At 42.8% G+C, this 27576-nt stretch overlaps 1 protein-coding gene across 1 annotated transcript in view; it reads left to right on the top strand.

The window, feature by feature from the left end:
- Positions 1–27576, top strand: part of HECW1 (HECT, C2 and WW domain containing E3 ubiquitin protein ligase 1) — a 264354-nt gene that overhangs the window by 188274 nt on the left and 48504 nt on the right. The window contains exons 15-21 of the mRNA XM_040260566.1: positions 808–913; positions 1806–1902; positions 8243–8326; positions 8725–8834; positions 13042–13162; positions 13916–14029; positions 15077–15229. Of these exons, the coding sequence (XP_040116500.1) occupies positions 808–913; positions 1806–1902; positions 8243–8326; positions 8725–8834; positions 13042–13162; positions 13916–14029; positions 15077–15229 (785 nt within the window). The remainder of the gene's footprint in view (positions 1–807; positions 914–1805; positions 1903–8242; positions 8327–8724; positions 8835–13041; positions 13163–13915; positions 14030–15076; positions 15230–27576) is intronic.

The following is a 27576-nucleotide window of genomic DNA, read 5'->3' as shown; positions in this document are numbered from 1 at the left end:
CTCTAGAACCTAGGCAATTTATAAAAATTTAAATCAAGCTAAATTAAAGTTGATCATCGCAAATATCAGTTTTAAGCTTAAGCAAATCCTGTGTCCCATGAAGTTTAGTCAAAATGTCCAACCCAAACCAAAAGACTGGATGCAGGCTAGTAGTATGGGGAATCTGAAAGCAATTCTTGACAGTCAAGCATTAGTTAGTATTCTGGTTCTATCTCTTACAGTTTAAAATTTTGGAAAAATTTATTTTCTCTGATCCTCAAATTCCCCATTTGTAAACCGGGGTGAATAATGCTTATCTTGCCAAATTTTGTGAGGATATGAGACTGTGTAAAGAGTATAAAGACTGTATAAGGAGTAACCAATATAGTAAATGAGAGAAAAGAGTAAACAAAGAACGACCTTTCAAGTATAATAAATACTGTTTAAGACAGCCAGCCCAGTCCACATTTGGTTATGAAGTTCAGTGCTGCCTCTTAGAGATGAAGATGATAGACCTACTTTACTGATAATATTCCCTTTAAAATATTTCTAATGAGAAATATTTTGTAGCCTATTTTGTGTATTAATGAGATGAACATTCATGGCATTTGACATAGTCACTTTCTTAAAAACCACAACATCAACCATTCTACTGAGACATTTTTTTTCAAACGTTAATTTTCCATCACTTTTGGGATTATAACTTCATTCCTCCTTCCATTTAGGTGATGTCAGGGCCTTTTTGCCACTCATATTGAAAAATTGGTATCCAAAGATCATCCGAAATGGATGAGGTTTTTAACACTTACAATTTTATTTTGAAATTAGGCCTCTGAAGTCTCTAGAAACAGAGGAGCCTCTTTACTGGCCAGGCCAGGACACAGCCTAGTAGCTGCTATTCGAAGCCAGCACCAACATGACTCATTGCCACTGGGTATGTATCACGCTTGTAAACCCCTGGATAGCCAACACCTTGTTTTTCTTATTGTGACTCCTTTAATATTCAGGACTCTGTGTTTCCTTTCTGGTATTGTCTACTCCCCTACCCCTGGTTCCCATCTTTCTCTTGCACCTCTTGCCTTTCCCTCCTCCTCATCATGTCCTTCTCTCTTCCCTTCTTTTTCTCTCCCCTCTTCCGGACCCTCATTCCCCTCCTTTTTTATTCTGTTCAGTGGTTTATTAGCTGGGTCCCCGGATAGCATAGTGTCGGTAAGGTGACAGATGTGGTTGCTTTTAGGTGCAGTTTCTAATTTAGACCTCTATTCCCGTGTGTGTATGAGGATAAGCTAGAAGAGGCCCCATTCCTAACTTCAGCTACCTCTTTCCAAAACACTTATATCACAGTAGTGAAAGAGTCTACATGGATTTGGATGTTTTCATTATCCCTATTGGGAAATTCAACCAGTGGCAGAAGTCATAAGTGCAATTGCTCAGAAAAGGATTTCTTTGAATTTGCCATAATAACTCTGGCAGAATTATAAGAGAAGTTAGAAGGAGCAGAGTAGAACTCCACTCATGAAAGACCTATTTTATTCTCTTCCATCTGTTCACAAGGGGGGATGAGTTAACACCGAGTTAAATTCCTCCAATATTAAAGATAATTAACTTAGATCTGGTTCACTTTGGGTTTGATCATTTAAAAATAGCCAGGCTATTATGTCACAGAAAAAAAAAGCCCAAGAGCTTACATTTTTTTGATGAGTATGCTCCCTGCCCTTCAGACTCTCCTCCATTAATCCTGGTATCAAGCTGCCATTTTCCAATCATTAGTGAAATCATCTCTGGGCTGGAGACTCAACCACAACTTGCACTTTTGTCTGTTTCAGCATATAACGACAAGATTGTGGCATTTCTTCGCCAGCCAAACATTTTTGAAATGCTGCAAGAGCGCCAGCCAAGCTTGGCAAGAAACCACACACTCAGGTAGGGGCTTGTCTACCACTCTTTAATTCCAGGTCTCTCCCACTGGTTTTCCAGGTGGAACAACCTCTGTGGACAGACGGCAGACGCTTATGATGTGTTTTATTTGTGCATTTAAATTATAACCTAAATACTTAAAATGAAGGATCCAGGGGTTCTGTTGCATAGCTATCATGTCAGCTTACCCATTATTCACATGATGCTAAAATGCTTTCCATTGATTTGGAGGGAAGCACAGAAAAGGAGCAAAATAACTTTCATCAAAGATTATTTATGTAAAGCACCACATGAATTATTTTATTTAAAGAATATAATTCTTTAAAGGTGTACCAGATATTAGATGACTATATTCATAAATGAACAAACAAAAAAGTTTCATAAGTGTTTTAACTACTTAAATCTTATTGTTCATTAGGGTCATTTTTGAATGAGTGTCTCTGAAACTCTGAATCACTTCATTTGGAAGGGAAAACCACCCAAAGTGATAAAAAGAAAAAATTATCCTCTGAAGTTAAATCCTACATTCTCACCAAGGTATTAGAGTATGTCTCTCCTTCAGTTTACTATGCAACATTTCAAAAGCTAGAGATGCTCAGTGGTTAACTGTGTTCACTAGAAGTTTGAATACTTGTTCTAGCACACAGGGGCCAGTGATGGAGGCATGTCACTTAATCCTCTACCCTCAGTCTCTTCTCAACTGAAACCAGGTCACAATGTGGGCTCCACTGAGATGCTTCTCTGGACCAGGTGACATGGGCAGGGAGGCAGCTGGTGACCCCCTCTGACTCCAGCTCCTTTCTGGTGGTCTTTTGAGTCTGGTGGACAACTGTAATCCTCTACTTTGACCTCCTCAATGAGTCACCAACACCTCAAAATAATCTCTTTGCTATTCAAATCTTTATTAATCCTGCCAGGATGGATCACTCACTGTTCTTTCCCATCCATCACCACCCACTGACACCTACTTCCTCTGTGGTTTTACTCTACATAAGTTAGAGCCTCCATCCTCCCATATGCCCATCTCAACTCCTACCTCTTTCTTCAGCTTCACATCTAAACACTTACCTCCTCACTTTCTTCCAACCCTTCTTTTCTCTCCTCCCTGCATGGCCTATGCTTGGATCTTCACCATTTCTCTGCTGGACCTTGCAGCGATCTCTTAGCAGATACCCACTTTCACTCTACTATAAACAGCGTTACGTCCATAGATCCCATGTCACCTATGCCCTTCAATAAAGCTTCCCATGGAGCATCCTTAGGGCTAGCTGCCACAGGGCACTCTTCTGGAGAACCTCAGAGCAGCTCAGTGTTAGCCACCAGAGTTCTTGGCCTTCCCCAATCAATAAAAATTGACTAGAGGCCAGACAAGAAATTCAGGCAAGGTCGTATTGGTACCTGCTGCAGCAGAGGGGAGCAAAAAGGAACAACAGGTTGCCCTGCTTGCTCACTCCCCTGGGTGTGGGGGGACTGGTTTCTTATGTAGGGGGAGAGGAGGGTGTATCCAGGGGTCGGTCCAGAGGGGTGGCTTGGGTGTTTTGCACCTCCCTTTATTTGGTGCTGTGTGCAGAGGGCAATGCTCAGTTACCCAGCTTTTGTTTCCAACCTTCTACTTTTGCTTCAGGCTCTTCAAAAGTAGCAGTTGGGTTTTTTGGTCTCTGCATCTTTTGTCCAGAATTTGTCCCAACTGCCCCCCCACACAGTGATTTCTAGTCCCATACAGTTACATTCTATTCTGTTGTTCAAGGAGAGGTATGTCCAGGGACAAGCATTGCAGCATGACCACAAAGGGATCCAAGTCCCAGGCCTGTCTCACTGGAAGCCTCTCTGGAATTCAGTCCTCAAGGAAATAGACCACATAATAGCAGGTGGAGGGGCAGTGGTGGATATGTGACTCTATCCTTACTGTCATTAAGGGGGCCAGCTGGGATCTTGTTTCAGGCTGGGCTGCTGCCCCTCACCCTCGCTGGGCCCTGATCGGCCCTGCCTTTTTCCTAATCCTGCTGTGGCTGCCCTAGCCAGGCTACTGAGCAGTTCAGGCCAGATCTGTGATTTGGGGACTCGTGCCCACTTTATTAGGGCTTGAGAGACAAGCGAAAGAGGCTGTCCATGTAGATCTTCTGCAGTTTTTTCTTCCTCCCCATTACGATAAGACCTTAGTTTCATGGGGGAGGGGGTGGAAATCTGGGTATAGTTTGAGAACTTGTGAAAAATGCATCAACTAATAAAATTGGCTTATTTACATGGGGCCCTTGGGGGGAATTCTTTGTGGGGAGCACTTCAGTTCCTTGTGAAACTCTGAGCTCCTTGTCCAAAAAGGTTTTGATGGAACATTTCTTATACCAGAGCTCATGCTAAGGCAAGATATCTGTAAGCCCTCTCATAAGAGTGGAATTCTTTGCAATTAAAGAACCAGATGAACTGTGTTGAGACATTCCTACATCTTTTCTCTCCAGAATTTCAAAATGCATTAACAAATGCTTCCATTTTCATCCCTCAATACAAACAAAATGATGCCAGTAAACAAAAACTTCTCATGGCTCCTGTTGTGTATAGTAAAGTCAAATTTTCTAAGCACAGTTTCCATAGTCCCCTAAGTCAGGCTCTAATCTAACTGTCCATCCTGGGCTGGTTTTTTCTTCCTTCTGGTGTCTTTCACCTCCCTCAAAGGGCCTGTATTTTATCCTACCGCTAGAATGGCTTTTCTCTTAAGGGCATTTCGGCCCATTTGAAAGGCTCAAATCAAATGCAAAGATTCAGTGATCTAAGCAGACTTTAGCATTTATTTTGCCTTGCTTTACTAGCATTTGTTTTTGTACTTCTAAGATAATTTTCCTTTATCCCTTGTATTCTACCACTACTGATGTCTGCCTACAATACTATAAGCTCCTTCGGGCAGGATCTATATCTTCTTTGTCTTTGTATCACTCTCCTGTCAGAGCCTGACCCTCTACTATGAAGACAGGAATCAATGATCACTTTCTGACTGAACTAAAGATCTTTATCTTGTGTGAGTGTGACTTCCATTTATTTTCAACTCTGCCCAAGTTTTATTACTGTGCCATGGAAGGCAGGGCCATATTTGGTCAATTCATGGGCTTCTCTGTGACTCACACTGCATAATAACTTAAGAGAATCGCCAAGGGATTTTCAGAGGCATTGTATTACCTGAAAACTTCCTGATACATCACTGCTCTTGAACATTTTTTTACCTTACTGACTATACCACTAAGTAAGGAATTCGCTGCTTGCTTTTGGGAGAAATGTGAGCTCCCCAAAGGCACTAGAGTCTTATTTAAATCATTTTAAAAGCAATAAAAACAAACCTCTGTGAAAATAAAGACTGGAGTATATTTCCCAAGGGAAGAGAAGAGTTTCAGCATTTATATAGTAAACACAATGTGACTTTGTCACATTACAACAAAATCTAAGAAATCTTGAAGGTCCTGTAGCAGTGTGGAATTGTACAATTACACTTTTCCAGATATGGGGGACATGAAATTAGGGAATGTTGGAATTAGAAAAAGCTTGGAAATTAATGTAGAAACAAATATCCTTTTTAAGATTACGTATGCTTCTGAGAATCTGAGGAAAGCTCTTATAGACTCTTCCAAATATAGAAAATTTGAATCTTTGCATATAATTTCAAACAGTTAATGGACCCTAAAGGACCTGTAGAGTCCAGATTGGAAACCCAAATAGCTCCTCAAAAACTGAAAACTCAAAGTGACATCAGAAACTGGCCATGAAATCAAAAAGGCAAAAGAGAGCAAATGCCTGCTCTTCAAGGGGTCAGGCTTCAAGGATCCAAAAAACAGGGCTCTACTCACTGTGACTGGGCCTTGGCCTGCCCCTAGCCGTGGTGTGAGGGTGAGTTACCTTGATTTTAAATGTCCACAAGTTAAAAGGAAAACCTCCTCTCCCCACGATGCTGCCCAAAGGAAGAACTTACTGCTTCCTCCATGGTCCTCACGAGGGGCCCATGATCCCTGTTTGGTCATTGCTATTCTCAGGGAGCCGTGGACCCACTGTCCTGGCTTCACAAAGCCAGTTGCTGGGTTAGATGGTAGAGGATGAGTTCTCAGAAAACTGAGTTCAGCAGACAGAAGTGAATCATAAGGAAACCACACAGGAAGAGGGAAGATACAATGGTAGCCGTCCTCATTCATTCTTTCTTTCTTCAACAAGTGCTTTTATTGGGCAGGTATTCTGAATCAAGATGGCACTAGGGCTTCATACCCAGTAGTGAAGCAAAGCAGACATTGATCTCATGGGACTTATAATCTATTGAGAAAGACAAATGATAGACAGTTGTGATATTTTTAAGCCAAATATATAGCTAAAGATTGTATTATGGGCCACAGAGGACATGATCAGAATTCAGAGATAATGAAAGAGGGGTGTCAAGGATCTCATTGTAGATATTGAGTTTTGAGACCTTTGAGGCCACAAATGAAGATGTCAGGATGTCAAAGAAGCAGGTGGCTCTGCTGACCAGAGCTCTGATGGGAGCTTTGCACTGGAGTTTTCTTGATGGGATGCAGGCAGGAGAGGCAGATGGCATTCTCACCCTCAGAGATCTCCCCACACCTAGGCCTCAGTGCCTCTGGGCTGGACCCAGGGGCATTTGGAGGCCCCTTAGACTAGTAGGTCTGCCTGGGATTTTCACAAACATGACAGAGGGTGTCATGTCCCCTGAAGAGCCACCAGAACTCTCAGAAGACTGTGCTTGGGTTTCTGACATGTGGATGTGGTTGGAGTGTAGGGAGCAATGTTAGGGCTGCTGCAGGGGGTGCCGCTTCCCCTGGCTGAGGAAGGCACCCTGCTGCCCTCATGGACTTGACTCTCTTTGGACTTCTTTTCCCCAGGAACCCTGGGAATAAAGAGTGACCCCTAAAATGTTCTCTCCCTTTTTCCCCAGGCAGGGAGACCAGGGGCATACCCAGATATGGGTCTGTTGGGGTAGCAGAGTGACTTATCCCAGGGACATTGCCATTGGGAGAACACATCAATTTGACAGTCCTTCATGGGACTGAAGTCAGTAAACCAGAGGAGCAGGGTCCGCAAGAGTCCTCCAGAGAAGAGGGCTGTTAGGCGGTGTCAGGATTTGAGGACAGCACTCGGGAGCATGAAATCAAGGACTCAGAGACACAGAAGGAGAAGCAGCTGCTGGAGGAGGCGTGGTTCTCACACCCCTGGCTGGGTTCTCACCTGGTCCAATTTCCAAATCCCCTGTCAGAGAAGCTACTATGAGTACCCCTGGGTTTTGGAAATAACATTTACCACAACGGTACTCTATCTATACTGACAGGTTGGACCACAGTGCGTTTCTCTGTTAATTCTATTTTGTGTATCTTTGTTGAAGCCAAAAAGTTTCTCTCGTCTCCTTAAAAAATACGTACACCAAAAGGTCAATTTTATTATATTTTACCTGAAAGCAAGCAAGTTATGATGAAGATTTGGATTCACATTATTATAATCAGGGAGAGAAAAAAGTTATATCTGCAGTATTTTTATTAATCTTAAAGAGGAAAGTGATTAAAAGGTATACCAGATCACTCTTTATTAATTTCTTACAAGTACATGTGACTCTAAAAGCATCTCAAAAATTTAAGCAAAAAAAGTGAAACTAGTAAAATATCAGTCCTTAAGTCTTCCCAGATTTCTGCTGTATCTCTTCAAGAAAGAAAAAAAACACCTAACATCTTTGAAGCATGTCTACAAGGGATGATTGTTGGCCATAGCATTTGAAATTTTTGAATATTTGAATGTTAGAAAAACACATTACAAAGTTTATTTGATCAAAAGGAAAAATCCTATTTATCTATAGACTTTTTGGAATAACTGCCAGATTGGAGTTGAAGGTTGTAAAAATGTCAGAATGCAAGTGTTGTAATTAAACAGAGACAAACTGATACCTGTGCTTGGATTGACATGGGAGAGTCTCCTGTATTCTGGGGCTGGACCCTCTCTGGACTCAGTGTGGACTTAATTCATTTTCTATCAGGCATAAGGTTTCTCAAGAGACTCTTTCGTCCCATGGCTTCTAAAACACCATGAGCCCAGAGTGGCCCTTCCCTGCTCCACTCCCAACTGTGTGGCTCTCTAAGGACCTACCAGTGTTGTTTGTGCTCCTCAGCTTCTGTCCCCATGCGAGTCTGAGAAAAACAGTTCCTAGACGAGCATCCTGGGAATCTATAATACGAACCTAACCTACCTCAAAATACTCTGGACATTAGAACATCACTGTTCAGCCCTACTGAAGGTGAAAAGGGGGTTGGAAAGGGATTCATTCCTTAGCTTTTATGTCAGTGCGTAATTCTTTTCTTTCCCACATTTATCCTAGGGAGAAAATCCATTACATTCGGACTGAGGGGAATCATGGGCTGGAAAAGTTGTCCTGTGATGCAGACCTCGTCATTCTGCTGAGGTAAGGGGCTGAGCCTGAAACAATCCTGGAAAAGCAACTGGAGAAACTGCTCTGGGTGGTTCTCCATGACAGCCTGGACTAAAACACCCATTGTTTGTTCTAGAGGATTCTAGTGGCTGTGACTAAAGTAGGGCACCCGCTCTTACACCTGCTGTTCATTTCCTTCTTTACATGGATGACTGGGGTATCATAAGCTACATGTGGTCCTTGATGGAGACCTTGTTTTAGGACTAATTAGGGTTTAAAATAATAGGGAGAGTTTGCATGCGAGGAGGTGCCCATCTAAGTGAATCTAAGTGCTTTTATTGTCTCATGAGAATTGTACCTGCTCTTACAGCAATTCGTGAACATTCTCTCATAGGCAGAGAACTAACTTAATTTTTTTTTCTACTTTGCAGTCTCTTTGAGGAAGAGATTATGTCCTATGTCCCCCTACAGGCCGCCTTCCACCCTGGGTACAGCTTCTCTCCCCGCTGCTCACCCTGCTCCTCACCTCAGAACTCCCCAGGTAACGTGAGGTTTTGGCTCTCTGCCTCCTGCCAGTGGCGTGTTTCCACTGGATGAAGCTGCCCCCTCTCCCTTATTTCCTCTCAGTTTTCTGATCATACGCACACTAAATTGGGTGTTGACACATTGCCACCTGTTTTAGTAATGCCCCCAAGCTATTATGTGTTTTGCATTTTTAAATGATTTGGAAACATTTATTGTGAAACTAATATTTCATGACGTGAAAATTATAATGAAATTTGTGTTTCATTGTCTATCAATAAGATTTACTGGAACCCAGTGACACCTGTTTATATATTTTTTTCTTATTTAAATTAATTTATTTATTTTAATTGGAGGCTAATTACTTTACAGTATTGTGTACATTGACATGAATGTTTATATATTTTTTGCGGCAACTTTCATGCTACAACCAGCAGAGCTGAGTAGTAATGACAGACACCATAGGACCCCCAGCATCTAAAATATTTGCTATCTGGCTCTTTACCAACAAAATCTGTGGGCCCCTGCTCTAAATTGCTATTTTTTTCTGAAGCATATTCTCAAAGCATTTAAAAGGGAAGAGCTCTTTCTAGGACATTGTTCCTTATGAGTCAGAATGTTATTAGTTACCAATTTGAGTATTTTTTTGTTAAGTTGTAAAGGAGTTGCTAGGTTCCATACTAATCTAGGGACCACCTTTATATCCCCATGAAGACGTCTAAGAATTTTTAAAAATGATATGAAATTGTTCCCCTGAAGTTTTCTTAGAATGAATTTACGCATGATACGCTTTGTGGGTATTTTCCATTCCAAATGAGGAAGTGTATATTGAACTGTTTAGCAAAAAAAGAAGCTATTATTTCCTGGGTTCATCAAGATAATTAGCTCAAGACAAATTAATACTCCCAAACAAGATCCAGATATTGAACTTTTTTCCCTGTTGTCTTGATTTGCAGTATCATGTTGACATGGATGTTTGTGGTAAACTCCAATTTATTTTTATAACTTTAAAATTTAGTAAAGGACATTTGTTTTGAAAAATCTAGTAACCTCCTATCTCATAACCTCCAAAGTCAGAGTTCAAACTTTGCTTTTGAAGCCAGTGGGGAAATGGAGAAGAGAAACCGAATTTAGCAATATGCTCTGTCCCCCAGAAGGGATGTCTCACTCAGCTGGTGTCACTCAATACTGCCATAGGTCTAGAATATCTCAGTTCAGTTCAATTGCTCAGTCAAGTCCGACTCTTTGCAAACCCAGGGACTACAGGATGCCAGGCTTCCCTGTCCATCACCAACGCTGAGTTTACTCAAACTCACATCCATCAAGTCAATGACACCATCCAACCATCTCGTCCTCTGTTGTCCCCTTCTCCTCCTGCTTCAGTCTTTCCCAGCATCAGGGTCTTTTCCAAGGAGTCAGTTCTTAAAACTGGAATACCTTTTTGTTTGGTGCACCCCCATCATGTCATTCAGAACTATCTCCCAGAGGTAGTTTTGCTAATCCTAAAATCTGTTTTTAAGTCAGTATCTCTTCGTTATCCCTTCCTCCGCAAGTGTATCAGTGGCATTGTTGAGGAAATGTTCCATGAGTGCTCCCTCTGACATACAATATAACTAAGATGACATGCTTGGGAAAAGGAGGACCAGGAGCTTTGTCAGAGGCAGCATCAGCACAATCAGTTGTTTCTGGTGTGCACAGGATGACTTGCTTCTGGAAAGCAGAGCACTCCCATTTAGGGGACTTGTGTGTCTGCATGACGTTTGGCCCCAGTCTGATAATGTTTCTCTGTGCATGCATTCTAAGTCGTGTCTGACTTTGCAGACTCATGGACTGTAGCCAGCCAGGTTCCTCTGTCCATGAGATTCTCTAGGTAAGAATACTGAAGTGGGTTGCCATGCCCTCCTTTAGGGGATCTTCCTGACCCAGGGATCAAACCCATCTCTCTTAGGTCTCCTGCATTGGCAGGTGGGTTCTTTACCACAGAGCCACCTGGCAAGCCCCAACGTATCTACACTTTGGTCCAAACTTCCGACACTAGAGTATGGTTTTGACATCATTACATGGTGAAGATACCATCTTGCAAATAGAAAAACTAAGGGAGTATGAAGAGTTATTCACTAAATGAGAATTATTTGGGTAAGTTTTTTTTTTTAAAGGAATCAACATTCCGAATAGCTGTCTGGTGTCAGACATTACTGACACCATGAATTCAAACAATCATCCAATTTATGTATCAAAGTCCTTAATTCTTTACTCTCCTAGCTTTGATCACAGGATCTCAGAGTGTGTAATGCAAATATTTGATGCTAAATTTTACAATTCCCACATTTCTAGACCTTTATGACTTTTACCTGAGGCAACAGAGATAGTGACTCATGCATGCCAAAGCACCTCATGAAGCATAAATTATTAAAGAAATGAATAGTAGTGACCATGGGGATAAGTGGTAGTACCAGCAGTGAGAAAGTCATCTTATAAAATGCACTGAAATCTGCTAGAAGAAAATTATACTTGCACCTGCAGACTTGTATTCTAGTTTTACCTACATTCTGAAACCTGGCATTTCAGTAAAGACACTTTCCTCTTCAAGTGGTGGCCTGGTTCCTTCTCATAAGTCACCTCTTCAGTTAGCTTCGGTGACACCACTGTAGGCATTTCATCTATGTCTTTGGCTACCTCTGCAGACTCATCCTTCCCTTCCTACCATCCTCAAGACTCAGTGCCAGGTTTTATTCTCCTCTCTTTCAAACTATGTCTCTTTCCAATCAAATAGTCAAAGGTACCACCATCAAAGACCAAGCTTGTGATCTCCCCATAAATTTGTGCTTCTTCCATTTGTCCCCATCTCAGTGAATGTCACCAAAGTCCATTGCATTATAATGTCTGAAACTCACCTTTACTTACTACCTATATCCAGTTCACTGCCTCCTAAACACATCTCCAATCTATCCTATTCTCATCTCCACTGACACCACCCTAATCCAGTTTAGGTGGGCCAAATCCATTCTGGACCTCTCTGGTTTTCTCTCTCTACTGCAGAAAGACTGAGGTTTCTATAACTCCAGATGCGTCATCTTGACCCCTACACACTAACTTTCTGTTGTGTTTAACATTTAAAAAAATCATTTAATTATTTAAAAGAAAATACCTTATCCTATTTGACCTGTCTCCTGCCCACCTCCCAAGCTTTGTTTTATATCATTCTGGTCCTCACTCCCTGTGCTCCAGATAAACTGGAGCACCGCTTTCCACCCTGCCTCAGTACCTTTGCACATGCTGGTGCTCTACCTAGAATCTTCTCCCAGCTCATCTCTTCTCTTAGCTAAACAGAAGCCTTTCCTAACTCAGTCAGTCTAATTCATGCCTACTTATTCTTCACATGTTTCCCAGGGAAACCTTCCTGAATTTGGCTAGAGTGTCCTGTGATCTCAGAGAACTGAGTTCTCTTCCTTTATGGGTAGCAATCGTCTCAACCTGTAATTATATTCTCATTTCTGTGAGTTTGATGGTGTCAGTCTTCTCAAGATTATAAATTCAATATCTGGAACATAAACTAAACATTTGTTGTTGCAAGAGCAAACTGTGATCCTAGCCATCTGGGAAACTTGCAGAGGAATGTTCCAGTCCTTTTTTCACTGAAAGCTGTATAAAGATAATAAAGCATTTACAAAGCATTCTAAGTGATATAAAAGTTCCTTCTATAAAGAGTAAGGAATTACTATTAATAATAATATTCTTAATAATTTTGCTTTTGTGGTACATAATAATCTAATATAAACTGCTAGATACTCTGTGCTCTAGTGCACAGGTATGTTTATATAAGCATCAAGGTCAATATAGTTAGAGAAGTACAATATACACATATATTACAATCTTGGTTGCTCCACTGTAGTTATATTCACTTATAGCAACTTAGCCTAATTTGGTTTATGTCATTTCTGAATGACAAGTAATATACTCATCCAAGCCAAGAAATATACTCATCCAGGAATTTTGAAGAGAGATACAATTTGAAATGCAGTGTAAGATATAAGTATTTATTGTCATCAGAATTTATTTTTCTCTGCATCATATTATTTCTGGTATTATCAAAGTGCCGGAGGGAGTGATAGGGAAACTTCCTGAAGGATTGTGCCTCTGGTTGGTCCTCCCACTACCACTGCTCTCTGCATATTTGTTCTTCAGTAAAAAGTGATGACCTTCAGCCTATGTGCTTCTCTCTGCAGGTTTACAGAGAGCCAGTGCAAGAGCCCCTTCACCCTACAGGAGAGACTTTGAGGCCAAGCTCCGCAATTTCTACCGAAAACTGGAAGCCAAAGGATTTGGTCAGGGTCCAGGGAAAACTAAGTGAGTGATTTAATTGAGCTCCACTGAGCTTGGCACTGAATTCAGTTGGAAGATGTTTCTATCGTTTTCTCCTCTATAACTTGGTAATATTTGTCTGGAAATCGGATACCGTGGTCTGACATCAGTCATGGTCATAGAATTGAGGAAAGAAAAAGTTAGGAAGTTGGAAAGAAGAAAGGAGGTTAAGAAATTGAAAGGGAGGCAAGAAGAGAAAGTAAGGAGAGAGAGGAAGAACAGTAGATTTCAGACAAAACCATGTATAAAATCAATGGCAGGCCTTCTCAGAAAAGAAGGAAACTTGAACTAAATAAAAACTCTTATGTTTCCCTTTACATATTTTTGGGACAAATTTAACTACTTATTAGTCAAAAAGCTTTGATTTGGGGATCTAAGTAAGAAGTTGTTTCTCCCGGCTCTGTGATTACTATTTTCATCTTGAAAGGCTGAACCCAAATTTAAGAATTCAGCTTAAGAGATTCTTCTTAGAATTGATAATATATATATGATATATATATATCATGACGATAGTATAATATGGATGGAATGTGTCCCATTATGAACTGGTATGTGTTGTCCTGGTGCTTTTATCATTTTGAAAAGAGTGTCAGAGTAAGTCCATGGTTGAACTGATGGAATCTGTACCTTGATGAGGAGTCTAGGGAGTGAGACTGTCAACCTGGGCCCCCACATCTCACCTAGAACACACTGGAGCCCAAGCCCCAGCCACCCGCCCACATGGCTTCTCATTTCTAGGCTCATCATTCGTCGAGACCACCTGTTGGAGGGAACCTTCAATCAGGTGATGGCCTATTCCCGGAAGGAGCTCCAGCGAAACAAGCTCTACATCACCTTTGTTGGAGAGGAGGGGTGAGCCGCCAGCACTTCCATGTAGACACCTCGGTGTGGGTAGACAAAGCCCCCAGGTCTTGAGCGATTTTCCTCAGGGAGCAGGATGGCTCTAAGCCTTTGCCCCAAGGTGGTTCTGATCATATCCTCCCAGGAGACCTTTCTCTCCAGGTGTTGCCAATCTTTGAATTTCATGTTCTCCAAAAGCCTAAGATGATTGGCATGTTCCAGAATCTGAGGTCACATGGTCAAAGTATAAGCCCAAAATATAGACCAATCTACTAGATCTTTACTTTTTCATTTTATACCCTGAAAGGTATGCCCTTGGTGTACCCACCCCTCTGAGTATCTGATCAAAAAACTCTTTCCCCAAGAGTGCACATGTATGACTGGTGGTGGTGGTAGTGGTTGAGTTGCTAAGTCTTGCAATCCCATGGATGTAGCCTGCCAGGCCCCTCTAGCATGGGGTTTACCAGGCAAGACTATTAGAGTGGGTTGCCATTTCCTGCTCCAGGGGATCTTCCCAACCCAGGGGTCAAACCCAGGTCCTCTGGTCTCCAGGCTTGTGGGCAGATTCTTTAATGACTGAGCCTCCAGGGAAGCACATATATGACTGCTTACCAAATTTTTCATGTACTTTCAGTGATTTCATAGCAAACCATCTCAACCGTGGAAAGTAAGCCCACCCAGGAGGGCATAGCAGGATGAACTTAGCAGAAAGTATTTTCAATTCATGCACATGCACCATCACAGGAAATTCTTTTCTGTCTCCCACGACAAAGTCCAGCTGTGGACCAGCTGTGTGTTTTATCCAGTAGGTGTGATATAATTGAGGAAGAAGTTTAAGGAACACTGCCATAAATGTTTAAGAACATCATCCTCAAACCAATCACTGCATCCTCATTTTCTTCAGCAAATTAGACTTCCCTTGGAATCCATTGTAAAGAGCAGAGGCTGCCCTCTACTTTCCCGGCACTGAGTCTGAAAGGGCAAGCCAGGTCCTGCATAGAGACAGGTCCCCCACCTCCCTCATGTAATGAGCTTCCCGGACCTCTGCTTCCTTTGCAGCCTGGACTACAGTGGTCCTTCGAGAGAATTCTTCTTCCTTCTGTCTCAGGAGCTCTTTAACCCTTACTACGGACTCTTCGAGTACTCTGCCAATGACACCTACACCGTGCAGATCAGCCCCATGTCTGCCTTTGTAGAAAACCATCTTGAATGGTAAGAGCTGGAATTTTCGTTTTCTCATCTTGGAAAGTTCTGGTCTTTCTCAGTCAGAAGTCAATGGTATTCCTTGAGGATCATTGTGTTTGAAGCAGTGGCCCGATGTCATGAGGGGTGATGAGAGTAAACAACAAAGCGCTGGAAACAAAATTCTCTGCTAGTTTTCACCCAGAATACAAAATGAATCACTAAAGATGCTGCAAATTTCCTATCAACTGCACATTGATGTAAGATACTACAGTTTTTCTTCTGAAGAAACACTGAGGTGAGTAGATATAGGTCCTGAGTGTTGATAATTCTACTAAAATCCTAAGCGTTCCTGGGGAGGGCTTCTTGAAGGTATTCATGTATTTGAGATTCTCTGATCTTGGACTGATGGCTTTTGCACTGTGGCCGTCAGCTTCTGCATCTTGCTTTAAAATAAGGCTGTTGGGTTAGATGATCTCTCAGCATCCTTCTGACTTAAAAGTGCAACATGTCTTTGGTCCTCTCATCTTGAGGCAATTACCACTTACTGAAATGAGTACGAAGATGAGTATTGGTCAATTCTATGCACTTCTGTAGCTGAGATACCTCAGATATGGGTGGAAATCTCCAGAAAACTGCATGGGACAACTAGGAGGCATGCACTCTCCTGTTTTGTCACCCCAACACACGACTTGAAAAGTACCCCTGATTTCACTGCAGGAACTCCTGTCATCAGGAGGGAAATGAGTCCTGGAGACTGCTGACAGTTCTTATCTCACATAACTTACTGATGATGTGTCGTGGGGCTGCTGGCGAAGGGAGCTTCTGGGGTAACACCTGGCCACTGGGCTTACAGCCCAAATCCCCATAATTTGATTTCATGTATCAGAACAACCCATCTCTGCTTAGGCTGCCAGCTACAGCCCACAACTTCTCTCTCCACTCTCACCTCTGAGTTCTTCTTTTTCTTTAACTTTTTAAAGTTTATTTTATTGAAGTATAGTTGATTTAGAATGTTGTGTTAATGTCTACTTTACAATAAAGTGATTCAGTTATACATGTATATATATATTTTTCATATTCTTTTCCATTATGGTTTATCTTAAGATATTGAATATAGTTCCCTGTGCAATATAATAAGACCTTGTTGTTTATCCATTCTATATATAATACTTTGCATCTGCTAATCCCAACCTCCCAACCCATCCCTCCTCCCATCTGTTCTCTTATGTGTGAGTCTGTTTCTGTTTCAAAGATAAGTTCATTTGTGTTGTATTTTAGATTCTCCGTTTAAGTGATATCATCTGGTGTTTGTCTTTCTCTTTCTGACTTACTTCCTTTAGCGTGATACTCTCTAGGTCCATCCAGATTGCTGCAAATGGCATTCTTTCTTTCTTTTTGTGGCTGAGTAGTATTCCATCGTGTATGCACCACATCTTCTTTATCCATTCACCTCTTGATGGACATTTAGGTTGTTGCCATGTAATGGCAATTATAAATAGTGTGGCTATGAACATAAGGATTCATGTACCTTTTCGAACATAAGGGTACATATATCTTTTTGAATTCTTCTTTTGTCCAGATATATGCCCAGGCATGGGGTTGCTGGATCATATGGTAACTCTATTTTTAGTATTTTGAGGAACCTCCATACTGTTCTCCATAGTGGTTGCATCAGTTTACATTCCCACCAACAGTGTAGGAGGATTCCCTTTTCACCACACTCCCTCCAGCATTTATTATTTGTAGACTTTTAAATGATGGCCATTCTGATCTGTGTAAGGTGGTACCTCATTATAGTTTTGACTTGCATTTCTATAATACTTATCAATGTTGAGCATCCTTTCACGTGCCTACTGGCCATCTGTATGTCTTCTTTGGAGAAATGTCTCCCGAGATCTTCTGCCCATTTTTTTATTGCATTGTTTGCTTTTTGCTTATTTGTATGAGATATTTGTACATTTTGGAAATTAAGCCCTTATCAGCCACATCATTTGCAGATATTTTCTCCTAATCCATAGATGGTCTTTTGTTTTGTTTATGGTTTCCTTTGCTGTACAAAAGCTTGTAAGTTTGATTAGGTCCCATTTGTTTATTTTTCCTTTTATTTATCTTGCCTTGGGAGACTGACATAAGAAAACATTGGTCAATTTATGTTAGAGAATGTTTTGCCTGTGTTCTCTTTTAGGAGTTTTATAGTGTCAAGTGTTATATTTGCGTCTTCAAGCCATTTGAGTTTATTTTTGTGTGTGATGTGAAGGAGTGATCTAACTTCACTGATTTGTATGAGTCAGCTCTTGAGCTGAGCAAGGCATGTGCCTGCTCAGGGGATGTGTTTCAAGTGTTTGGCCCAAGTGAAGAAGCAAATGTTGTTGCTTTTTTGTTGCTTTTTGCCCTTGTTGTTCCTTTTCTTGTAACTTATCAAATAAGTGGATGATGTAGCTTGGGAGGCAGAAACACCCCTGATGGTGTGGGCAGAGCAGTAAGTCACTTTGGATAAGATTTAGGGCTAAGAATTGAAGACCAGCTCTAACTTAGTCACATTCCGGTAGGTTTCACTCGGACAGTGGAGAGTACCATAGCCCCATGAAACAAGAATATATGTGGGACTTCCCTGGGTCCAGTGGTTAAGAATCCTCCTGCTCATGCAGGGTACACAGGTTTGATCCTTGGTCTGGGAAGATTCCACATGCCTCAGGGCAACAACTACTGCAGCCCAAGAGCTCTAGAGCCCACAAACTGCAACTGCTGGGCCCGTGTGCTGCAGCTACTGAAGCCTGCACACCCAGAGCTCATTGTTTTGCCACAAGAGAAGCCACCACAATGAGAAATGCACACAGCACAACTAGAGAACAGCCCCACTCACATCTAGAAAAAGCCCACACGCATCCATGGAGACCCAGCACAGCCAAAAATAAATGAGTCAATAAATAATGTTTTAAAGACTATATAGGTACACAGATTATACTTCATATAATTCCCCAGTTCTCTCAGTCTATGTGCATGAAATTTAAGATGGTGTCTTAGAGGTCATGAATTAGAGTTAGCAGTCACTGAGGAAATGCTTTCACAAACATTACAGCATATAGGACTTTGCTGGGTGTTGTGGGGATACATTCGTTAACTGAACAATTGTAAATCAAGTACATGCTGTGTGTTGGGCGAATACAGAAGTGAAGTGAACGAGATTTCTTCCCTCAAAGGGAGAGAGCACATGAGTAAATCTGTAATTCCACTATAGTATCTTAAATGCCAAGTTATACATATATAATACATGTGTGTGTGCAAGTCTGAGATACATATATAAGCCTGGAAATTGTATTAAATCATGAAGGAAAGTGTCTCACTAAACCCAAGGTAGGGGATGGTGCAGTGGGGAATAAAACCAGGGAATCTCATAAAAAGGGAATAATTGTGCTGTCTTTTTTTTTTTCCTTTGCTATTTTTTTTTTTTTAATGAAAAGGAGTGGATATATGTGCCAATCTTTACAACAGAGCAGAGAAGAAAAGTGTTTTAAGGAGCCAATATTGGAAACAAGAATTGAAAGGTGTGAGAGGAAATGGAGCCTTTGGCAAGCAGTGTAGACAGATCAGAACAGAGAATGGCTTTGGGGGTTGTGGGAATGAGGCTGGAGACAAAGAGAGAGGCAGATGGGCTCATCACATAAAAATACTGTGACTGGGTTTGTGTTTTTAAAAAGTAAATCTTGCCATAGCGCAGGGAAAATTTTAAGGACAAAAGGCTGGAAAGAGCTGAGACGAGCTCCAGAGTGGTTGGTACATCACAGAGAGAAACAGAATTCAAACTGAGGCAGAGGTGGGGTCTGAGAAAGGAGAGGACTAACCTTAAGAACGTCTCAGAGGGAGAAGAGACTCAGCTAGTTGTTTTACTGTTTGACTGTTGAGGTGAGAGGGAGAGAGAAATATAGAAAAAGTTCAAGGTTTCTGGTTGCACCATGGGATGGTTTGGGATGTTCACTGTGATGAGAATTACATGAAATAGACAATACTTAGAGGAAAGAGGAAGAATTCACTCTTTGACAGGTAGAAATTGCAGGTTCCATTATAAACAGGTGGGTATATTAGTAAATACCTGGAATATTGCCCTGGAAATCTGGGCTGGAAACTGAGATTGGGAAATACTAACACAGTCATGAAATTAAAAGATGCTTGCTCCTTGGAAGAAAAGCTATGACAAACACAGACAGCATATTAAAAAGCAGAGACATTACATTGCTGACAAAGGTCTGTATAGTCAAAGCTATGTTTTTACAGTTGTCATGTATGGATGTGAGAGTTGGATGTAAAGAAGGCTGAGCATTGAAGAATTGATGCTTTTGAACTGTGGTGTTGGAGAAGACTCTTGAGTGTCCCCTGGACTGCAAGGAGATCCAACCAGTCCATTCTAAAGGAAATCAATCCTGAATATTCATTGGAAGGACTGATGCTAAAGCTAAAGCTCCAATACTTTGGCCACCTGATGCTAAGATCTGACTCATTGGAAAAGACCTTGATGCTGGGGAAGATCGAGGGCAGGAGGAGACGGGGACCACAGAGGATGAGATGGTTGGATGGCATCACTGACTCAACAGACATGAGTTTGAGCAAGCTCCGGGAGTTGGTGAAGGACAGGGAAGCCTGGCATGCTGCAGTCCATGGTGCCACAAAGAGCTGGACACGACTGAGCAACTGAACAGCAACAACATCACAGGCAGACTGGCCCAGGAGGAAGGAGGAGAGGAGGAGATGAGAACTCGCAGAGGTGGAGGATACTGATGAGGCCAGGGTGGCCAGGGCCCCAGGGCCTTGGGGGAAGCTGAGAATGAGTGCCCAGAGTGCCCCAGCTTGGGAGGAGTAGGGCAGGAATGGAGGTGCTCCCGTGAAGCCCTGCTCGTGGGGAAGAAGGCAGAAGCTGGAGGGGGCATACAGACAATAGAAGGGGGTCCCCAGGGATCCAGAGCACAGGATTGGGAGGACAGAGCTTAGGACATCAGGGGATGATCACAGGAGCTGTGTTTGGATGGTGACGGAGGTTCATGAGGTTAAGTGCCCTAGTGGTGTGAAGGGGACCGAGTGTTCTGGAGGAAACCTTGGGGCCAAGCCCAGGAGTGACATAGGGAAGGCTACAGACAAAAAGTCCTGGGGGAATGCACAGGAGGCTCGCTGGCCTTCTGGCCCACTCGTTACCACTTGAGAGCGGCCTCAGCAGATGCCTTGCCAGCTGCCTGGACCCTGTCCTCAGGCAGGCCCTGTTGTCTTTGAACATCTCCGGCTGGATGAGGCCGTTTTGATGTGTCAGTTACACCTGAGAACCTGGGGGAAGGAAACCTCAGAGATGTTGTAAGAATTAGCAAAGCTCTCTGGATGGATCCTTCATAGAAGTCAAAATGTAACAAAGTCTGGCCCAAAGTGCTAGTTACCTGCTGTCTTTGCAAAGGAAAGGACTTGAGGACTTTCACCCACTGCTGTTTCTACCTTGGAAATATTTGCTGTGTAGCCCAGAAGCAAAATGGCAGGGAACTTTCTGAGCAACTAGCAATCTGAACAGAGCTCAGGCAGGTGAGAGTTCACATTGAATGGTGAGTTGTTATGGAGCAATCTGGGACCTCCTCTCTGCCCTGAGGCTCTGACTCTGAACCTCCGTCTCCTAAGCCCCTGACTGACAGAAAAACCCAAATGCAAAGCCAGAACTGGTCCCAGATTGAACCATGACCCTCACACAGGGTGGGGCTCGTGTTTCATTAGTGCCTCAGAGGTCATAGGGGAGAGAGGCAGTCACAACCAGTGGACAGAACTTGAGCCACTGGGGCCAAGTCTGCTTTAGCTTTGAAAAGGAAGCCCTGCTGGGCTGTGGGCATTTGAATCAGATGGTAGCACTGCAGTTATTCCTTCTGGATGTTTTCCTGTGAGCCGTTCTGCACCCCAGGGCAAATGGTTTTACCAAGAAAAGTGAGGGCACCCAAGTGCTGGGCCATTTTGACAGTAGTGCACCCAGGAAGGTTCAACAGCCGAATGAAGTCACTCCAGGCCTTGCACAAAGTGTGGCAGCAAGTGGGTGCTGAGGCCCCTGCCTGAGGCTTTGTCACTGTGACTGTGGTAGTGAGGGCGGGGGCGGGACGGCGCCACTGAGGAAACCTGAACCCTGAGTTCTCAGGCGTTGGCCCAGCCAGGTGGCGCTGACCCATCGGCCGAGTGGGTGGGGCTGTGGCTGATCCCAGATGTCTGGCCCTCTTCCTTCCCTCACTCCCCAGGACACTTCGTCCCACAGTCCACATGGGCGGTGAGGAAGATGACATGTACCATGACCAACAAACACATCACTCATGAGAAAACAGAGACCAGAAGATTACAGGGCTCCTTACAGTCAGAGCCTTGACTTTGTGAAGCTGGAAATTGTCCCTAACACAGGTTGGGCCAGGACAGGAGTCTGCCTGGAAGGGAAGTGACTCCCGCCCCCTGTCCTCTCTTCCCTCCGCAGATAGGCCTATAGGCCAGAAATAAACAGAGAGAAAATCTATCAGCTTTACAGGATTAACCATCACCCTGGATGGAAACGTTGCTTGTGTGTGGCTAGAAGAGGCCTCTTTGCACAGGTCATTTTTTAAATTATTATTCAAGTTCTTTATCTTTTCACTGGCCTTCCTCTGTGTCCCACACTCTGTTTTGTCTGTGTCCCCCTAGAGAGTAAGCTCCATGAAAGCAGAGATGGATCTGTCTTATTTTACTCTAGCACAGGCCTGGCACTTAAGGTGTTCAAAAGAACAGTTCTTTTGGGTGCATGAATAAGGCTTGTTCCACAAGCCACATGAGCCACTTCCTTCTACCAGGGCCATTAAGACAGAGGGCTCCTATAATCCAGGGGCAGTTAATTGTTCAAAGGTCACACTTTCATTTGTCATCTGTGGTTGTAACTCCCTTACAATGTTGGCGACAAACACACACGTCCCTGGGAGCTTTGCACTGAGCTCTGCATGATGCCCACACTCTGCTTGCTGCTGACACAAGGTCGCCCTACACACACTGCGCCTGCACCATGGGCCTCTGTCACCTCCAGGCCAGGCAGTACCCCAGAGATGGGCAAAGAGGCCTCTGACCCCAGGTCCTTCCCCTGCTGGCTCCTCCCTGACTGTAGCTACTTGAAATTCTCTGCTTCCTGTTTGCTGTGTGTGAGCTTTGCATATGCTAGGATGCAGCCTGGAAATCAAAAGGAGGTTTCTACCTCCTTCCCTTTGTTTCTGGTGAAGTGCTGAGAGATACTATCATGAATAAATATGGTGAAGATTCTATACACACATAATAAGTAAACTGAAAAAATATATATATTTTTTTGAACTTCAGCCTAAAAGGACTTCCCATAATTGTTTCATTACTCATTTGTATTACCCAGTTAGGTTGTATGAACCCTGCTTTGGCCCTAGCTCCGGAGGCTCTCTGCAGTGGCACAGGAGAAGGGTTCTTTTTCCCCTTCCCTTTGGTCAGAGCAGCCAAATAACAAAACTGAAGCTGAGAATGATACAGCACAAGCTTTATTCAATAACCAAAGAATGGAGAAGCAAGGACTAAGTTCACCAATCAACATCTAACCCACCAGATGGGAGGGATTTAATTTTTAGGAGTAAAGACAAAAGGAGAAGAAATAAGGCTAATGATGAAGAGACTTATGCTTTAGTCTACTGGGGAAGGAGCAAGGCTTTTTCAAGGGAGTGTGATGCCACACGCCTAACCTTTTTTGATACTTAATATCCAGTCATGGTCAAGGGTGAAAGTGAAAAGAAAGTGAAGTCACTCAGTCATGTCCGACTTTTTGCGACCCCATGGACTGTAGCCTACCGGGTTCCTCTGTCCATGGGATTTTCCAGGCAATAGTACTGGAGTGGTAAGTGTTTTGTCTAGTATGCTAATGTAGTAGATATCAGTGTCTGATGAGATTCAGGGTCTGTCAGAGGTCAGATTAATTGCCATCTTGTTCCCAACTGGTTCCTTCTGGTGTTTTGTAGCTATCTTTCTTATCTCTGGACACTTTAACTTAAAGGTTTATGTTAATTCCTGCTAAAGGTGGGGATTGATGGGTTTTAAGCAGAAACCTGGAGCAACTCTAGCAACATTTGTACCACAGAATTTCCAAGTTGATAAGGACATTGTTAAAACATGCAAGGCTAACACTCCTGCCAAGTAAGAGAGAGGAGGTGGAGCTGGAACCCCATTGGGCCTCCCATAGGAACTGTGGTCACATATGGACACAGCCCTGCCCTCCCTAAGTCAGGTCGAGAAAGGCCAGGAAATAGCACAATGTCCTTCTTCCACCCACCAGTCCCACTGGCCAAGCCAACCATGGACCAGAGGGCAAGGAATCTCCAACTATTGCAGCAATAATGGCCTATCCCCAGGGTCACAGAGTGGGACAAAAAATGGTGGGAAACCCATGAGGGGTGCATGACAGGGATTAAAAATATCTGAAAGAGCCTATACAATTCAGGACTTTCAGTTCATCCACTAAAAGTATTAACATTTCCTTAATTGTATGTGTCCATTGTATGTGTCTTTGATCCAGAAATCTTAAAGTAATATTCCAAATTCCTTATCTTTATTCTTTGATTATGATTTCTATTTGCATATTAATGAGGAGAAGGCAATGGCACCCCACTCCAGTACTCTTGCCTGGAAAATCCATGGACAGAAGAGCCTGGTAGGCTGCAGTCCATGGGGTCGCTAAGAGTCGGGCACGATTGAGTGACTTCACTTTCACTTTTCACTTTCATGCATTGGAGAAGAAAATGGCAACCCACTCCAGTGTTCTTGCCTGGAGAATCCCAGGGGTGGGGAAGTCTGGTGGGCTGCCGTCTGTGGGGTCGCACAGAGTAGGACACGACTGAAGCGACTTAGCAGAAGCAGCAGCAGAGGTACTCATGCTGATCTTTTTACGCTTTTAATCATCATTGTATGCTGATTTTATGTCTCTCAAGATACAGAAGTGAATATAAAGCTAAACAATAAAACATTCATTGAAAATTTGTTAAACATGCCAAACACTATTCTAGACACTTCCAACAGCCCCATGCTGCTAAGTCACTTCAGTCATGTCCGACTCTGTGTGACCCGATAGACGGCAGCCCACCAGGCTCCCCCGTCCCTGGGATTCTCCAGGCAAAAACACTGGAGTGGGTCGCCACCTCCTTCTCCAGTGCATGAAAGTGAAAAGTGAAAGGGAAGTCACTCAGGCATGTCCGACTGTTAGCGACCCCATGGACTGTAGCCCACCAGGTTCCTCCGTCCATGGGATTTTCCAGGCAAGAGTACTGGAGTGGGGTGCCATTGCCTTCTCCCCAGAGGTATAGGAGAAACCCAGGCTATAGAAGAAAATAAGGTGCAAACATTAGCAAACTCAGAGAGATAATCACAGACCAAGCTGAGGTTGGAACTCGGGAAACCTGACTGCAGTAGGTTCTAGCCCCCTCTATTTCCCCTCTGGGCAAATTGCAATACAATGTGATAAATGCTATCTGTACTTCTATTATAGCACTTAGCACATTACATAGTTATCAGTATTAGGTATAAGGAGCTTTAAAAATGAGTGAGAATAGTTGGCTGGCAGAGATGGGGAAAAGAAACTTCCAGGGAGAGGGCCCGAAATTCACAGAAGGATGGCAGGTGAACAAACAGATGACAGCTGTGTTTGACTCCAAAACAGAGAAAAGAAAAGCTGTAAAGGCTTCTTTCACCAGATAGGGAAGGGCATTTAATGGCATCTAGGGACTTTGGGCTTTAGCCAGGCTTCCTCAATATGTGAACTGTGAACTTCCAGATGTTCAAGCTGAAGGAACCAGAGATCAAATTGCCAACATCTGCTGGATCATTGAAAAAGCAAGAGAGTTCCAGAGAAACATCTATTTCTGCTTTATTGACTATGCCAAAGCCTTTGACTGTGTGGATCACAATCAACTGTGAAAAATTCTGAAAGAGATGGGAATCCCAGACCACCTGACCTGCCTCTTGAGAAACCTACATGCAGGTCAGGAAGCAACAGTTAGAACTGGACGTGGAACAACAGACTGGTTCCAAATAGGAAAAGGAGTACGTCAAGGCTGTATATTGTCAGCCTGCTTATTTAACTTATATGCAGAGTACATCTGAGAAACGCTGGGCTAGAAGAAGCACAAGCTGGAATCAAGATCACCGGGAGAAATATCAATAACCTCAGATATGCAGATGACACCACCCTTATGGCAGAAAGTGAAGAGGAGCTAAAAAGCCCTCTTGATGAAAGTGAAAGAGGAAAGTGAAAAAGTTGGCCTAACACTCAACATTCAGAAAATGAAGATCATGGCATCTGGTCCCATCACTTCATGGGAAATAGATGGGGAAACAGTGGAAACAGTGTCAGACTTTATTTTTGGGGGCTCCAAAATCACTGCAGATGGTGACTGCAGCCATGAAATTAAAAGACACTTACTCCTTGGAAGGAGAGTTATGACCAACCTAGATAGCATACTCAAAAGCAGAGACATTACTTTGCCAACAAAGGTCTGTTTAGTCAAGTCTATGGTTTTTCCAGTAGTCGTGTATGGATGTGAGAGTTGGACTGTGAAGAAGGCTGAGTGCCAAAGAATTGATACTTTTGAACTGTGGTGTTGGAGAAGACTCTTGAGAGTCCCTTGGACAGCAAGGAGATCCAACCAGTCCATTCTAAAGGAGACCAGTCCTGGGTGTTCATTGAAAGGACTGATGCTGAAGCTGAAACTCCAATACTTTGGCCACCTGATGCAAAGAGTTGACTCATTGGAAAAGACCCTGATGCTGGGAGGGATTAGGGGCAGGAAGAGAAGGGGATGACAGAGGATGAGATGGCTGGATGGCATCACTGACTTGATGGACATGAGTTTGGGTAAACTCCCGGAGTTGGTGATGGACAGGGAGGCCTGGCGTGCTGCGATTCATGGGGTCACAAAGAGTCAGACACGACTGAGTGACTGAACTGAACTGAACTGAGGGACTTTGGGTTCTATCATGAAAATGTCAGTGTATTTTTTAGGGGAAAGAATGTCTTGAGTAGGTCTGTATTCTAGAAAGTCAACTCTGGTTATAAGCAGATGAATTGGAGTGGAAATTGGAGGTGTCACATTTAAGTGGCAGTTCTTTGAAATAATTGTTTGAAAAGAGGATAAAGAATCAAACTCAGGTGGAAGCAGTGGGAATGAAAAGTTATTTCAGAAGAATGAAAAAATGAGCAAAATTTAGTGGTGGACTATAGACAGTGGGTTCGGAGAAGGTAATGGCAACCCACTCCAGTACTCTTGCCTGGAAAATCCCATGGACAGAGGAGCCTGGCATGCTACAGTCCATAGGGTCACAAGAGTCTGACACAACTTAGCGACTACACCACCACCACCACCACAGACAGTAAGGGTGTTCATTATATTAAATGTCCCACTTGCATAAAATAGTGCATACAGAAATGCCAGGTAAAAAGTTCTCATCTATTTTGAATGGAGGTATAAAAAATAAAACTGTAAATGTGGAAAGCTCCAAACTTACTTTTATGTCTAATAAATTATGAATAGTACACAATGCATGTATTTTCAGATCTTTATGCCTGGATAGGAAAGATTCATGTTCCAGCTGAAACATCTCCTCTAAGGGCCTTCCCTGAGCACTCAATTTAAAACAGCCCAGCCAGTTATAACTCTCCATTTAACATCTTAACTCATTATATTGACAGAACTTACCACTCTCTAAAATAAAGTATATTTTAGATTTATATTGTACACGTGTAACTCCTTACTATTTGTTTCACTATTTATTACTTACTAACTCCTTACTATTTATTTGAGAGATCGAGGTCTTACTTTCCTAGTTACAGACTTTGCACTCAATAAATATGTGTGGAAGGAAGAAAAGAAACAAAGGACAGGAGGGAGAGAAGGAAGAAGGGAGGGTGAATGGATGAGTAGACGAGTGGATGGGTGGGTGGATGGATGGATAAATGGATGGATAGATGGGCAGGTGGGTGAATGGATGGGTAGAGGGGTGGGTGGGTAGGTGGATTGATGGATGAATAGAAGGAATAATATTCAATTCAAACTCCTTGGTTGTGAGAGTTTCAATCTCATTTTAATTTTTAGTTCAGAATATTTGGGATTCAGAAAAATGGAGATCATTGTTGAGTGTCAGTTAAGTTTCTCCTCATTGTTCTCTCTGAAATCACCACTGAAAATTCTTTATCTGTCTCAGTGATTCTGAATACCACTTTCCCCAGAGCAAATCTAAGATGCACTAAACAACTGAAAAAGGTGAACTCTTGGGAGTAAGCACGCCCGTGTCGCCGTGCACTGTTCGTTACTGTATCGTTCTAAGAAGTCGTGGTATGAGTCACTCTTGAC

The sequence above is a fragment of the Oryx dammah genome, unplaced genomic scaffold (genome assembly GCF_014754425.2).
Source record: "Oryx dammah isolate SB20612 unplaced genomic scaffold, SCBI_Odam_1.1 HiC_scaffold_18, whole genome shotgun sequence".
NCBI classification, from domain to species: Eukaryota; Metazoa; Chordata; class Mammalia; order Artiodactyla; family Bovidae; genus Oryx; species Oryx dammah.
This window is presented reverse-complemented; position numbering and strand designations above follow the sequence as displayed.